This window comes from Rhinoderma darwinii, chromosome 4, assembly GCF_050947455.1.
Source record: "Rhinoderma darwinii isolate aRhiDar2 chromosome 4, aRhiDar2.hap1, whole genome shotgun sequence".
Lineage (NCBI taxonomy): Eukaryota > Metazoa > Chordata > Amphibia > Anura > Rhinodermatidae > Rhinoderma > Rhinoderma darwinii.
This window is the reverse complement of record NC_134690.1, coordinates 306,609,502-306,626,827: the sequence shown is the minus strand read 5'-3', so window position 1 is coordinate 306,626,827 and position 17,326 is coordinate 306,609,502. Positions and strand designations below refer to the sequence as shown.

The window sequence follows — 17,326 nt, the reverse complement described above, 5'->3', positions numbered from 1 at the left end:
CCCAGTCATATGAAGAGTTTAGGGCCTATTCACATCAGCGTTCGGTTTCCGTTGTTGTGTTCCGTAGACCTTTCAGTCGGAGTAACCCATCAACAGAAAGGCAAACAGAAACCATAGCTTCCGTTTGCATTACCATTGATTTCAATGGTAATGCTTCTGTTTCTAATGGTTTCCGTTGGTTTTTTTTGGGCGGAAACAATATTGCAGTCAATATTTTGAATTTAGCTGTATTCTTCCCTTATTCTCCTGTAACTGCCTCTATACTCCTGTCTTCTTACATTCTGCCCCTTCTTTCCTGTCCTCCTGTATTCTGCCTCTATTCTCCTGTATTCTGCTTCTATACTCTTGTCCTCCTATATAATGCCTCTATACTCCTGTCCTCCTATATACTGCCTCTATACTCCTGTCCTCCTATATACTGCCTCTATACTCCTGTCCCCCTATATACTGCCTCTATAATCCTGTCCTCCTATATACTTCTCCTATACTCCTGTCCTCCCATATACTGCCTCTATACTCCTGTCCTTCCATATACTGCCTCCATACTCCTGTATACTTCCTCTATTCTCTCCTCCTGTATACTGCCTCATTACTCCTTTCCTCCTCTATACACTATACTGCCCTTATACTCCTGTCCTCCTGAATACTGCCTCTATACTCCTGTATGCTGCCTCTATTCTCCTGTCCTGTATACTGCCTTTTTACTCCTATCCTCCTGTATACTGACTCTATTCTCCTGTCCTCCTGTTTACTGCCTCTATTCTCCTGTCCTAGTGTATACTACTGTCTTTTCACTCCTATCCTCCTGTATACTGCCTCTATTCTCCTGTCCTCCTGTATACTGCCTCTATACTCCTCTAATCCTATATACTGCCTCCATTCTCCTTTCCTCCTGTATACTGCCTCTATTCTTCTGTCCTAGTGTATACTACTGCCTTTTCACTACTGTCTTCCTGAATACTGCCTCTATTCTCCTGTCCTGTATACTACCTCTATTCTCCTGTCCTTATGTATACCAACTCTATACTCCTGTATACTGCCTCTGTACTCCTGTATACTCCCTCTATACTCCTGAATACTGCCTCTATAATCCTGTACTCCTGAATACTGCCTCTGTCCTCCAGTATACTGCCTCTATTCTCCTGTATACTGCCTCTATCCTGCCATCTATCCTCTGCTACTACCAAAGGTATTTGTGATATTACTGCACAAACGACAGTCAGCACCGTTAATGATGGTGGCACTCACTGATTCAACACACTACCAAGAGGAGGGAGGAAGGAGGGAGGCCACATGAAGAGCAAGAGCCAAGTTTATTGGCTCTTGCACACTGGATGGTGGGAGGGACCTGTCATCAGTGGTGCAAACAGGCACCTGCTTCTTTCATTGGTGCTCGCAGGCGCTTAGTGATGTATGCAGGCAGGGGATGCGGCAGGCTCAAGGTATCCTGCTGTTCGTGAACTAGTACCGACTATGGCCGCTTATGGTTGGTCATATGACCCGAGCCGTCCATCAGCGACCATATCCGGACCGCAGCGCTGCATAGCATATCGGTGAGCGGCTTGCGACCCCCCAGAGGTCTTCACTCGACCCCCAGGGGGTTGCGATCTACAGTTTTGGAAACACTGCTTTAGGCTATTCATGAAAAGCAGATTAAAATGATAAAATTCCATCTCCCGCCTCTAGGGGAAGCTCACTGCATATTGATTTAAAGAGGCTCTGTCACCACATTATAAGTGACTTATCTTGTACATAATGTGATCGGCGCTGTAATGTAGATTACAGTAGTGTTTTTTTATTTAGAAAAACAATAATTTTTGGCGGAGTTACGACCTATTTTAGCTTTATGCTAATGAGTTTCTTAATGAACAACTGGGCGTGTTTTATGTTTTGACCAAGTGGGCGCTGTGGAGAGAAGTGTATAACGCTGACCAATCAGCGTCATAAACTTCTCTCCATTCATTTACTCAGCACATAGTGATATAGCTATATCACTATCACTATGTGCAGCTACATACACACACACACTAACTTTACTGCAGTGTCCTGACAGTGAATATACATTACCTCCAGCAAGGACGAGATGTATATTCAGATTCCTGACACTTCGCTAACGTTTCTGTGAGATTTACAGCAAGGCAAGCGTAATCTCGCGAGATTACTCTGTAAACTGTCATTTAAAACGAGATTACGCTTGCCTTGCTGTAAATCTCATAGAAACGTTAGCGAAGTGTCAGGATTCTGAATAGACATCACGTCCTGGCTGGAGGTAATGTATATTCACTGTCGGGACACTTCAGTAACATTATAGTGTGTTTATGTGGCTGCACATAGTGATATAGCTATATCGCTATGTAAATGAATGGGGAGAAGTGTATGACGCTGATTGGTCAGTGTCATACACTTCTCTCCACAACGCCCACTTGGTCAAAAAGTAAAACACGCCCATTTGTCCATTAAGAAACTCATTAACATAAAGCTAAAATAGGTCATAACGCTGTCAAAAATGATCGTTTTTCTAAATAAAAAACACTGCTGTAATCTACATTACAGTGCCTATCCCATCATGTACAAGATAGGCCACTTATAATGTGGTGACAGAGCCGCCTCAATCTACAGTTCAATGGGAGCTGTATAAGTCCCTATGCAGTGAGCTCCCCCTAGTGGTATCTGTAGAAAAACAGAATTTCATCATAATTCCCTACCTGTCTGAAGGGAATAAGGTAATTTGGAGCTTTGTTGTAGAAAAACAGAGCTTAAATCCTTATAAAGAATTTTGTACCTATTCAGAATAAAAATAAATAAGTTCCATTTCCCTGCCCTAATTAACCTCTACTTTTTCCTGCACCCTAGCTAGAGCATATTTTTTGCAGGCTCAGATTCTTTTTCTGAACTTCATATTGTTGTTGTTTTTTTTGGGGGGGGGGGGGGGAGGAAGGTTATGTTAACATTTTAAATCCAATAGCTCTAAAAAGCAAGTTTTGTCTATTAAATAAAAATTAATGCATGTAATTCTTTAAATATGTTATGAAATTACATGCAGAAAGTTGAAATCGGGGTGTGTTCAGTAACAAAATCTGCATGCTGATTCTGTATTACTTGTAATTTCACCCCTTGCATCGCAAACTGTAAAATCCAATTGGAAAATCTTTTCTTTATTTTCTTTTAAATAGAGATTTTTATTTTTACTTCTCCATAACAGCGGAGAAGTAATAAGCTTATAGTTATACATCTTCATATCTTCCTGCTTTTTGTTTCAACAAAGAAAACATAAAAAATCCCTGGACAGTGGATTATCAGGATTTGATACGGAGAAGAATAAAGGTGAATTAATATTAGTCATACTCAAATATGTGAGGAGACCTCGCTCCAGACTCTCTTACAATCGACAATGGCCTTGTATATAAATCCCCTGGTGTCACTCCCAGCAACAGCACTGACTGGATCATCAAATGGATTTTTAAAAGGTTTTTTAATAACAAATAGATATTTAAAAAATAATACATAAAAAATGCTAGCATTTAAACATTCAACGCGTATTGGGACATCCCTCTTCATCAGGAATCATCCCCTTTTCAACTCTGTCACTTTTTACTACTTTGCCCCTCTGACGTCTGTCTCCCATTACTGGAACGTTTTGAAATTAAAGAGGCTCTGTCATCAGATTTTCAAATCCCTATCTCCTATTGCATGTGATCGGTGCTGCAATTTAGATAACAGTAACGTTTGTTTTTTTTAAAAACGTTCATTTTTGGCCAAGTTATGAGTGATTTTATATATATGCAAATGAGGTTTGAAATGGACAACTGGGCGTTTTTTTTTCGTTCTGTCCAACTGGGCGTGTATTGTGTTTTTAACTGGGCGTGTTTACGTGTATGACGCTGACCAATCAGTGACCAGTCAGCATCATACACTCCTCTACATTTATTTACACAGCAGCGATGTGCAGCCACATAAACAGAGATTAACGTTAATCAAGTGTCCTGATAATGAATACACATGATCATCCAGCCTGGACGTCATGTGTATTCAGAATCCTGACACTTCTGAATCTTTTCTTTGAGATTTCTAGCAAGGGAAACGAAATATCGCGAGATTACGGAGGTAAACGAGATTTTGTTTCCCTTGCTGCAAATCTCAAAGAAAAGAGTCAGAAGTGTCAGGATTCTGAATACACATGACGTCCAGGCTGGATGATCATGTGTATTCATTATCAGGACACTTGATTAACGTTAATCTCTGTTTATGTGGCTGCACATCACTGCTGTGTAAATAAATGTAGAGGAGTGTATGATGCTGACTGGTCACTGATTGGTCAGCGTCATACACGTAAACACGCCCAGTTAAAAACACAATACACGCCCAGTTGGACAGAACGAAAAAAAAACGCCCAGTAGTCCATTTCAAACCTCATTTGCATATATATATAAAATCGCTCATAACTTGGCCAAAAATGAACGTTTTAAAAAAAACAAAAAACGTTACTGTTATCTACATTGCAGCGCCGATCACATGCAATAGGGGATAGGGATTTGAGAATCTGGTGACAGAGCCTCTTTAATAAGCAGTTCCTGATTTGCGATAGTGATTTCATGATTTACAGGCTGGAGTGACCGTGTGGCCTCCAGTATGTGGGTAGGACCATGCTTACATTCAGGGAAAGTATTAATAAACTTAGATTTAACATCAAACGTGTACATGAAACACAGTGTTTTCTTATATATATTTTTTGATTAGTCACCATGAGCAATTTGATTTTTACTTTGACCATTACTAAATCTAAATTGATTCTGGGAACCATTTTCCTCTTCTTTTCTTATGCCTTTTTTTATTGCTATATTCATGTAATTCCTGGCAAACTAATCTTATTCTGTTCTTTCCCTAATAGGTTAGTGACTTTACTTGGAGTCACGATGGCACTCAAGCTTTGATATCATATCGGGATGGATTTGTGCTTGTGGGTTCAGTGAGTGGTCAGCGGCATTGGTCATCAGAGATAAACCTGGAAAGTCAAATTACCTGTGGTATTTGGACACCGGATGATCAACAGGTATAATGAATCAAATGAATGACAAAAATATCATTAGTATCAAAGTTATAAGCATAATTCTTAAAATCAATGGCTTAATGTTAATAGAAAAAGGTAAACAAAAATAAACAAAAACATACCAAATCAATTACCTGCAATTTCTCTCATATTGCCAGTCACTCTCAGAGCCCTTTATTTTTTATAGTAATCCATCGCATTTAATTCAGGGTTCTTTAAAGCCCATTAAATAGTGATCCTACCGACTGATGTTAACTCCCTTCGTATAAGAGACACTTAAAAGACCTGTTGATATGTCACATACACACATTTTAAAGCATGTGGCATGCATATAAATATAGGGGGTTAATGGGGCATTGTCAAAAAAAGGTGTCAAAGAACTAAATAGGTGGCAAAATAATAAAAAAAATTCGCATTGGAAGGATTACGGCTTAAAAAAAAAAATATTGGTCGAGTCAAATGGGGCAGTACATTTGCAGTACATCTTGGACTGTAATGGTACTGTTCAGGGAAAAATTCAGAAGGAGCTGTTGTGCTCCATTGATAGTCGTAGACCCTTAATTTTAGCAATTGAGGACGTCCCAAGAATCCCACAAAGAGCACTTGACTTCATACCCTAACAATATGTATCACTTATTGCTTTCTTTTTTTTGTTTTTTCAGTTTTTGTTTTTTTACTTAAAAAAAAATTGACAGAACATGTAAAAAGGTGTCAAAAATGTTAAAGCTGTATATACAGATTAAGGGAGCACATGGAATTTATTGGGGAGCTTTGCTTTAGAGTTACTAAACTGAGCAAAACGTTTATTTTTTTTATTATTATTTTATTTACTTTGCATTGTGTTTCGCATCAATCGTGGGAGGGAACCACTCCGCCTTTGAACTTGGAACCATGACATTTGACCCAGTCAAAACACATTCCAAAGAGAGTATTTAAGAGCTGTAGGGTCTTAGCATTTTTATCAAGCCTGAGGAAGACCTAGGTACTAGGTTGAAATGCGTCGCTATTTAATCATGTATTTTACTGTTTGTTGTAACTATCCACATTGTTTTAGAGAAATAAATCATTTCTTTTACTCAACCACCTGGGAACTGAGTAATTAACTTTATGGCACAAGCCATAAGCAACACAGGAGCACCACATGATGGAGTAATATAATGGGTTCCATTGGTTTTCCATCACCGTGTCTGTCGTTTTGCCGTGCAAAAATAACGGAATTTGCTACAGAGGTTCCTAATGTAGCTTCAGACGCAGATGTGAAGAGTGCCTTAGCTGAATAAAACTTTCACGTGAAGAGCCATATAAATAAATACTTTGTTCATAGACCAAATAAATAGTACACTGGCTGCATACACAAATAGGTCACACTAAGGCGAAATAAAGAAATGTGTTGTCTCCAAACTGAATGAATAAACAGTTTGTAGGCAGGCTGAATACATAATCATTTTGTGTGCATGTGGAATAAATATAGTAGTAATAGACAGATTAAATACATGTACTTCTTACTCATCAACATCTTTGACCATTATAGTTGACATTTTCACCAAATCAAGCATCTGCACGAGCATTAGAAACTCTTTGTCCCTTGGTTACTTCTTCAAAGTCGATGAACAACTGGCATCAGAATCCTTCTGTAGAGTCCCACATTACAGTGTTCTTCCGTACAGCGCCTCCACCATCCAGCTAAAGTTCAAAATCTCTATTTCCAAAAACTAAAAACACAATGGGGAATTTACTAAGACTGGCATTTTATATACAGTCTTAAAAAAAAATCCTATAAATTTATGCCGTAAAATGTGATAAATTTATTAAGAGGCGCGTGACTCTTATCAAGTATTGGGCAACAGGATCATGTACAACTTTGTCATACATACACTATATAGACTTACCCTCTGACGGCCGCGGCCATAGATGAGTGAGTTCCCGGCAGCGTCTCCCTCCTGAGAGATCCCGGCACTCACTTCCTGGTCCGGACACTGTCTCCCGCAGGGAGGCCAGAATGCTTCAGTACTATAAAAGGGGCCCTGCCCTCTCGATCCTTGCCTGAGCGTTGTTGTGTTACCTATGCAATGGACTTTGACACAGATCTGCATCTCTGTGCTGGATGCAGTGTGGTCTGGGTGGTGGTGGATCGATTTTCCAATATGGCTCATTTTGTTCCACTGACTGGCCGGCCTTCTGCTTCCCGACTGGTGGGTCTCTTCGTCCAACATATCTTCCCTCTCCACGGCTTGCCACTGCGTATTGTCTGGAGAGCACTCTGCGGTCTCCTCGGTGTAAAGTTGGACTTCTCCTCGGCCTATCATCCCCAGTCCAATGGCCAAGTCGAGAGGGTTAATCAGACTATGGAGAACCATCTGCGGCACTTTATCTACAGGCAGCATGATGACTGGGTGCCACTGCTTCCTTGGGCTGAGTTATCTTATAACAACCATACTAGTGAGTCCACCACCTCCAGCCCGTTCTTCCTTGTCTACGGCCAACATCCACGAATACCTCTTTCTGTATCCACTATGTCCCAGGTGCCTGCAGCTGACTCTACCTTCAGGGACTTTCTGCAGATATGGCAGCAGACCCGATCTTCTATTCTGCTGGCGGTCAACCGCATGAAGAAAAAGGTAGACACTAGAAGACGAGAACCTCCCCAGTTTCTCCCGGGTACTAAGGTTTGGCTGTCTTCTAGCAATATCCGGCTGAGGGTGCCATCTTGCAAGTTTGCTCCCAGGTTCCTCTGACCCTTCGAGATTCTGCTGCAAATAAATCCTGTCTCTTACAAGCTTCGACTGCCTCCTACTCTCAAGATCCCAAACTCCTTCGATGTCTCCCTGCTGAAGCCTGTGGTCTTGAACCGCTACTCCAGGACTCCTAGTTCCGCAGCGGCTCCTGGCGGCTCGTCAGGGATTTTCGAGGTGAGGGAGATCCTGGCCACCAAGAAAGTAGGAGGAAGGACGTTTTATTTGGTGGATTTGAGGGGATTTGGCCCATAAGAGAAATTTTGGGAACCGGAGGAGAACATCAATGCTCCTGCCCTCGTGAAGAAGTTTCTCTCCCGCTCTGGCCCCAAGAAGAGGGGGCGTGTGAGGGGTGATACTGTAACGTTTCTGGCCGGGGACCGTTGTCCTGACTTACTCTCTGATGGCCGCGGCCGTGGACTATGGAATTCCCGGCAGCGTCTTCCTCCTGAGAGACGCCAGCACTCACTTCCTGGTCCGGATACGGTCTCCCGCAAGGCGCACGGCCTTAAAGGGCCAATACGCGCACAGTTGTAGAATACTGCAAACAGCCCAGAATGCTTCAGGACTATAAAAGGTGTCCTGCCCTCTCGATCCTTGCCTGAGCATTGTTGTGTTACCTAAAGTTTGTCATTGCAAATAGTCTCCTAGTGTTTTCCAGTTCCCACTGTTACCCGTTCCTGCTGCCTGTACCCTGTATTCCGTGCTACCGTGCCTCTGTGCCGTCAAGAGTTGGAGTCGTGTTGTGCCCTCCACTGCATCTATTGTGTCGCACCCTGCCGGTTTTCGGTCTACTGTCGGAGCTTCCTCTTAGCCTGAATCTACTGATACTGTCTACATTGCCTCAGGTATCCTCTCTGAACTATAGACTCTGCATTGTACTTGTTTGGCCAGCTGCTATCCGTCTAGGCGGTACGGTCCAGTGGGTCCACACACCCCGCACCTTGACAATAGACAAAAGAATTGGACACACCTCTTAATTATTGTATTCAGATATTTCATTGTCTCATTGCCAAGGTGTAAAAATCAATGACCTAGCCATGCAGTCGCCTTTACAAACATTTGTGAAAGAATTGGTTCTTCTAAAAAGCTCACTGAATGCCAGCGTGGTACAGTAATAGGACGCCACCGTTGCAACAAGTCAGTTCACAAAATTTCTTACCTCCTAGAAAATCCATGATCAACTGTGAGTGGTATTATTTCATAGTGGAAGCGTTTAGCAACCACAGCAACTCAGACACGAAGTATCAGACCATGTAAAGCTGAAAAGCGGAGTTGTCGAGTGCTGAGGGGCTTAGTGCATAAAAGTCGCCAACACTCTGCTGGCTAAATAAGTTAAGCGTTCCAAACCTCCACTGACATTAACATCAACACAAAAGCGTGCGCCGCAAGCTTCATGGCATGGGTTTCAGTGGCTTGCCAGCCTTACACTACCAGGAACAATGCCTAACGTCAGATGGAATGATGTAAACACGCCGCCACTGGAGTAGTGGAAACATTCTGTTGTTTGTTTGACGAATCGCCCTGCTCTATCTGGCAGTCTGGTGGACGAGTCCGGGTTTGGCAAATGCTAGGAGAATGTTACCTACCTGACTGCATTTTGCCAACTGTAAGGTTTGGTGGAGGAGGGATAATGATATGGGGTTGTTTTTTAGTGGTTGGCGTAGGCACCTTAGTTTCAGTGAAGGAAAATCTCAAAGCTTCAGCATACCCAGACATTTTGGACAATTGTATTCTTCTAACTTCATGGGAACAGTTTGGGGAAGGCCCTTTTTTGTTCCTGCATGACTGTGTCCCAGTGCACAAAGCAAGGTCCATAAAGGCATGGTTGGGTGAGTTTGGCATGGAAGATCTTGACTGGCCCACCCAGAGCCCTGACCTCAAACCCATCGAACACCTGTGGGTTGAACCAAATACAGGGATTGCGAGCCAGGCCCTCTCTTCCAACGTGTCTGACCTCACAAATGCTCTTCTGGATGAATGGGCAAAATTCCCACAGACACTCTAAAGTCTTGTAGAAAACCTTCCCAAAAGAGTGGAAGCTATGTTAGCTGTAAAGGGAAGGACCAACTCCATATTAAGGCCTATGTATTTAGAATGGGATGTCATAAAAGCTCCATAAAAGCTCCTGTAGGTGTAATGTGCAGGTGTCCCAATACTTTTGTCCATATAGTGTATGAACAGCTGATCATTTAGTTAATTGTGCTAAAGAGGGGGATCACAACTGTTTGTATTGTAGATGGTCTATGTGCTTGGAGGGGGATCACATGTAAATGGAATAGAGTTGTAGGCATTAAAGGGATTTTTCAGAAATAAACATTGATGGCATATCTTTAGGATCTGATAATTAATAGGCTTTTGACCCTCAAAGACCAGACATTGATGGCCTGTTCTAAGATTATACTGTTAATGTCCCGAAAAACCCTTTTAAAAATTCTTGTTAGGGCTGAATCAAGGTACATGGAGCGAGAAATTTGGGTTTCCTACTAGCGACAGTGTCATAATATGATGCAGATTTTAAGGGGGGGGGGGGTTTCCATGGATTTAAAAAGCACCTATTTTACGCACACAAAGGATGGAAATGAAAAAAACAACTTATTAACATAGTCATTCTATTAATACCTCTCCAACACCGCTGGGGTCCTCTATCACCAAAACCTCATTGCATACATAGATGTATAATGACGTTACTTCTACAGCACGTGTTTGGCAATAACAATGCAGACTCGCCCACTGGATTGTTTGTAGTTAGTAGTGTCGGCAGATGTTCACCTATTACCTTTTGTATTATGTTTCAGTAAAAATTACATAATCACCTCTTCTGCTACACCTTAAAACTTTTATATTAGTGAATGGTACTCTGTAAAGCAATTCAAGCTCAATTTCTTGTCTGGGAAACTGTGGAGTAAATTTTGAGATTGAGGAGTGGTGCAGATCCTTGGAGTATTGCCTCATTTGCCCTTCCTATAGTTCAACCTTTATTCTATAATTGCTTTGGTTCCTGTTCCTAATTAGAACATACAGACTAATTCTTAATAACCAACAAATATTGTAGCAGGTATAGAGTTTCCTCTCATTTCAGATTTAAACTCAATGCACATCTATTGAGGATAATTGATGCAACTTAGTGCTGTGAGAAATGGTTAATCATATAGATTTTTGTAGAAGTGGCCATATGCTGGAATCTGACATATTTCAAAATCGGTTATTAACCTAAAATTGGTCCCTGCCGTTAATTGTCAGAACACCATTAAATCCTGCCAGTCGTCAGCAGTCTAAATTATCTTTGTACACACTCATTTGTCTTCATCTCCTTAAGGCCTAATTCACACCAGCGTATTTCACGTCCGTGTTACGCGCGTGAAAATAACGCACATCACACGGACCTTGCAAGTCAATGGGGCCATTCAGGCATTCCGTGTTTTTCACGCAGCGTGTCTGCTGTGTGAAACTCACTGCATGTCCTATACTTGTGCTTTTTTTGCGCATCACGCACCCATTGGAATCACGGATGGCACACGGACGCACATCCGTGTTACATGTGTTTTTCACGCAAGAGTTGCAAATGACATGTGAATGAGTTTGAAAGGTTCTAGAAACAGGCAGAAACCAGGAAGTTCTTTTTGAGCTGGTTTGAGCATTGGGAGTTTACTAGATAGAACTGCAGCCATGCCACGCTCTTTTGACGTAGAAAAACTAATCTGTCTGGTTCAAGAGAGGTCTGAACTCTGAGACGGTCGGAGTGAGGACTACCATGACCGGATAACAAAGGATGTGGCGTGGGACGACCTTGGGAAAACCTTGTTTCCCCAGCAATGGAGTAAAAGCACCACTGGAGAAAGAAAAAAAAATTGGTAAGTACATTGTTTTTTTGTGGACAAATAACCCTGTTTGTACAGTGTGTCCCCGTGCTAGTCCTAATTCCCAAATGTATAGTATGTGTCAGTGTTTAATTTGCTGATGTTAGGTATGGCCCTTTTTTAAAGTATTTTAATGTTTTTAAAGGGATATTTGTGTGGCTTTACAAAAGGCATTACAACACAGTTTGTTTAAACTGTTTCAGTTGATGACGTGAAGACAAGATGGCGAAGCACCGGAGATCAGTTTCGCCGCGAATATGGATCTAAAGGGAAAAGTGGTGATGGATCTTCCAAGAAGAGGACATATATACACCTAACAGCTAATGTTTTTAAAAGACATCATGGAGATGAGGCCGTAAGTTTACTAATTTATTTTTTAGTAATGTATGTTTTTGCCTCTCATACAGTCATTATGTTCTTTGACCCTTTTTGGAATCCTAAAAAGACTTTTATATTTTAATTCTAGAACCACTGACAATATGGCTGACTCTGAAGAGGAGGATGGGCAGGACAGTCGCAGGCATTAGAGCAAACGTCTACCCTACTGCCAAGTACACCAGAGCCCAGAATGGATGAACTGGTGGCACAGTCATCCTCCCAAGCACATGATGTAAATGTGCAAAGCCAACCTACAGGCAGGAGGCATCGGAGAGACAACCCTTTTTCAGCTAGCCAGGTGGACTCACGTGTCCTTGAGTATCTGAGGCGCTGCGCCCAGGAGGACTGTTGTGATGCATTCGGCTGCACTATTGCCTCTCTATGGCAAAAGGTGCCTGAGGAACGCCTCATGCGAGTACAGGCGGCAATAATCACTTTGATAGAAAGTGCCACCCTACCGAACAATCCAAGCCACAGCTTAAACGCTATCGAGCAGTGGCGTGGATTTCCCGAGAACGCCATTGGTTCCACCGAACCATCTTATGCTGCTTCCCTTCTTGGGACCCCGACTCCAAGGCAGCATCCGTATAGGCCTATGTCCACCCGAATGTCTCCTGGTCCATATTTTGCATGGGAAAGACATTTTCAGGGCTACTTCAGAACAGTAGAGAGCTGTCCTCCGCAACCTAGCCATGTGTACCACAGTCCGAATCAGCACCACTATTCTGTGGCTGAACATACACATCAGGGCCGTGGAGAGCATAGTGATGCTGAAGCGTACACTTCTGCATCCTCCCCCCACCATTATCAAGACCTGTAAATGGGATAATGTGGGGACCAGGTTTGTCCAGTTTTCTCTGTCTGCTTCGGATTGTTTTGTTCACATCATGTTGTTGATTGTTATTTTTTGTTGTTATAAACATTTGATTTATTATGTTTTGTTGCTATGCTAAAAAAAAAAACATGATAAAGCTCGACTTCGTTGGTGACAATGAGTGTCTCTCTTATTTTTCACATGCTTCTTTAATGTTTTACATTCATGATGGTATTAAATTTTTTAGGATGCTTTTTATAACAAAACATTGCATACCCACATAAATGAGGTATTAGTTCATCTCTTGGTGTTTGACATTATTGAGATCACAAGGAATTCTGGCCTTGCTGTGCTGTAATATTTTAGCCTATCTACCTCATTTATATACTCTCTGCATTCCAGGACACCATCACTACTTTTCCCTCGATCCTGTTTTAACAATGGATACAATTAAAACTTGGAATTAGTTTATTTTTAACTTCTAACAGCGCTGGATCCAACTTTGTTCTTCCAAATTATGCAAAACTACACAGGCTTGAATGACACGAGTAACATTAGCCGGATTCATTTGCATCGTTGACAGAAATATCCTCCACTTGTTGGACATAATGCCAAAGGCACATTCCACAAATCTTCGTGCTCTGCTTAGCCGGTAATTGAATATGTGCATTCAAACATCTAAGCCCCTTTGAGGAAATGGACGCATTACATGTGTTGTCAGGCCAAAACCCTCATCTGCCACAATTACATATGGAGCCGGTGGTCCACTAGAGCCAGGGAGTATGCAGGGTTCAGGTACACCAAGCTGGTTGCTCATAAGCCATTGACCCATTCTGGGTGCCCTAAATATGCGCGCATCTGCACAGCTACCATAAGACCCAATATCTACTATTGTAAAACAATAATTACTGTCAGCCAAGGCCAACAAGACGATGGAAAAATACTGCTTGTAATTAAAGTATCTTGAGCCGGAGTGGGGGGGCTTCTTCACACGAATGTTCTTCCCGTCTAGAGCACCAATACAATTTGGAAATTGGGTGACATTTAAAAATGCTTTGGAAATAGACGTCCACAGTAGTGGCGTGGGGTGAGGCATCACCGTGTCCTTTAATCTCTATCAGATCACTAGACAGGTGGATGTGACAATGTAGGAAATGGTTGACACTCCAAGAACAAACTCAAAATGTAAGGAATGGTAACTAATTCCTGTGGCAAGAAATCTACATGACACAAAAAATAAATTAAAAAAAAGGAAACATGTTATGTAGGTAATGAATGACACAATTACTCCTATTTTAAACGTAAAAATAACATAAATACCTCATGGTCACAATGAGTCGCTCCTCAGGGGAAATGCTGCGCTGCATGTTTGTGTCCTGGTAGGTGATTCCTGTACGAATCTCCTCAAGCAGCAGATCAAAGGCGGGCACAGACATGCGGCAAAATGATTCAAATTTCTCTTGGTGACGGCGCAGGTCATCATAGAGGGTATGAAAGTGACCTTTTGAGGTGCGTTGGGACACAAGAGGATGAAACCAAAGCCTCCTTCTCCGCGGTTCCTCCTCAACCATTTGATGGCACTCGCCAAATCTCCGAGAAATCAGCCACGCTAACCGCACACAATCCATATACGGCATGTTTTGCTTTCAGAAATGAAAAGCGCAAACGCAGGAAACTCACAAAACTCCACAAACTTTTACCAAGCTGGAAAAGGATGAGAACATGTGCACAGAGCAAGCATGTGACGTTCAAGGGAGGGTTTTTGAAGGGTTGGCTTTCCAAAACACCGCCTCCAGTTTTTTTCACTGACGTAAAAAATGCATACACGCACAATACATGGATGTCACACGGAACTGCAACACGCGCAAAACTCGTTTTTTTACGCGCGCAAAACGGACATGTTAGTGAAAATAAGGCCTAAAGAAAACAGAAACTTACTGTAAAATCTATTATCTGTTTTTGTGTGTACAATATAATCTTTTTGTGTGTGCGTGCGTGTGTGTGTGCATGTATATACACTATATAGACAAAATTATTGGGACGCACCTCTTAACCTCTTCCCGCTCCTGGACGTACTATTAGGTCATGGTAGCTGTATCGTTCGCGCTCCATGACCTAATAATACGTCACGGGAGTAACGGCCATTTCGGCCATCTTCCCAACACATACAGGAGCTGTGACAGCTGTACAGCAGTAGCCGCAGCTCCTACAGCGGGGACCGATCGCTGTGTCCCCACTGATTAACCCCGAAAAAAGCCGTGTTCAATAACGATCGCGGCTTTTTAGGGGTTAAGCTACCATCGCCGGCCTGCTACACGATAGCGGCCGGTGATGGTGACTATGGCAACCAGACACCTAACAATGGCGTCCGGCTATGCCATCGACGGAAGCCTAGTGGGTCTTGACAAAGTCAGGGCCTACTATGCTTGCTGTCAGTGAGTAGCTGACCGCTCTAATATACTGCACTACGCATGTAAAATTTCACTCCCAAGTGTAAAAATAAGAAAATAAAAGTTTTAAAAGTATTAAAAGTAAAAATCCCCCTTTTTCCCTTATCAGTCCTTTATTATCAATAAAAATATATAAACAAACTATACATAATTGGTATGGCCGCGTCCGTAACTGCCTGATCTACAAAATTATTTCGTTATTTAACCCGCGCGGTGAACGCCGTAAAAGAAAATAATAATAAACCGTACCAGAATCACAATTGTTTGGTCACTTTACCTCCCAAAAAATGGAATAAAAAGAGATCAAAAAGTCACATGTACCTAAAAATGGTGCTCATCAATACTACAGTTCGTTACGCAAAAAATAAGTCCTCGCACGGCTTTCTTGATGGAAAATAAAAAAGTTATGGCTCTTAGAATAAGGTAACACAAAAAGTAAATGATTTTTTACAAAAAGTATTTTATTGTGCAAACGCCATAAGGCCTAAAAAAAACTATAAACATATGGTATCGCCGTAATTGTATCGCCCCGCAAAATAAAGTGAATGTCATTTATAGCGCACGGCGAACGCTGTAAAAAATTTTTTTTATAATGAATAATCGTAGAATTGATGTTTTTTAGTCACCACGCCACTTAAAAATAGAATAAAAACTGATCAAAAAGCCGCATGCACCCCATGAAGACTACAATGAATTCCTCAAGGGGTCTAGTTTCCAAAATGGTGTCACTTTTGGGGGGTTTCCACTTTTTTGGCAGCACAAGACCTGTTAAAATCGGACATGGTGCCTTATGGAGGCCTCAAAATCCACTAGGTGGTCCTTTGCTTCGGAGGCCGGTGCTTCAGTCCATTACCACACTAGGGCCACATGAGGGATATTTTTCAAAACTGCAGAATCTGGGCAATAAGTATTGAGTTGCATTTCTCTGGTAAAACCTTTTGTGTTATAAAAAAAATGGTATAAAAAGGATTTTCTGACAAAAAAAAAATGTACATTTCACCTCTACTTTGCTCTAAATTCCCGTGAAACACCTAAAGGGTTCATAAACTTTCTAAATGCTGTTGTGAATACTTTCAGGGGTCTAGTTTCTAAAATGGGGTGTTTCATAGGGGTTTCTAATATATAGGCCCCTCAAAGCAACTTCAGAACTGCACTGGAACCCAAAAAAATTAATTAAATTAGGCAATACTTCGCTTTTTACATTATACTGATGAGCCGTGCCCACCCCGAGATGTCCCCAGTTTTGACCGTTTGTATAAACGGAGACCCCTATTAGACGGTTTCAGTGCCCGGTTTTCCCAAGCATACACCCCTGAGGATTGTATTTCTATTGATGAGTCCTTGGTACATTTTAAAGGGAGGCTTCAATTCCGCCAGTACCTACCGGTTAAGAGGGCAAGGTATGGAGTGAAGATGTATAAGCTGTGCGAGAGTGCATCAGGGTATACCTACAAATTTAGGATATATGAAGGGAAGGACAGCAGTATTCGGCCCCCAGAATGCCCCCCCTTACTTGGAGTTAATGCAAAAATTGTATGGGATTTGGTGCACCCACTGCTGGACCAGGGTCACCACCTCTAACTGGATAATTTTTATACCAGCGTCCCACTCTTCAGCTGCCTCGCTTCCAGAAGTCCTGCGGCATGCGGCATTGCTAGAAGAAATCTGAGAGGCCTCCCTAAGACTTTGCTTGGGCAAACACTCAGAAGGGGTGAGACCAGGGCACAATCTAGCAGCAATATAGTGTGTCAAGTACAAGGACAAGAGAGATGCCACACCAGTACCCATGTACCTGTACGAGGTGCCAGTACAGAGACCCCCAAACCAGACTACATCCTGGACTACAATAGGTACATGGGAGGGTTGGACTTGTCAGATCAAGCCCTGAAGCCCTACAGCGCCATTCGGTGCGGTATAAGTAGCTGGCCGTGCACATCATACAGATGGCATTGTACAATGCGTACGTGCTACGTCGATGTACAGGCCAGACTGGAACTTTCCTTGAATTTCAAGAGGTGGTTATAAAGGAACTAATTTTTAGGGAC

The 17,326-nt window shown here is 42.1% G+C and overlaps 1 protein-coding gene across 1 annotated transcript in view; it reads left to right on the top strand.

Moving 5' to 3' along the window:
* Positions 1 to 17,326, top strand: part of TULP4 (TUB like protein 4) — a 428,663-nt gene that overhangs the window by 286,929 nt on the left and 124,408 nt on the right. Inside the window, exon 4 of the mRNA XM_075862710.1 lies at positions 4,889 to 5,050. Within this exon, the coding sequence (XP_075718825.1) occupies positions 4,889 to 5,050 (162 nt within the window). The remainder of the gene's footprint in view (positions 1 to 4,888; positions 5,051 to 17,326) is intronic.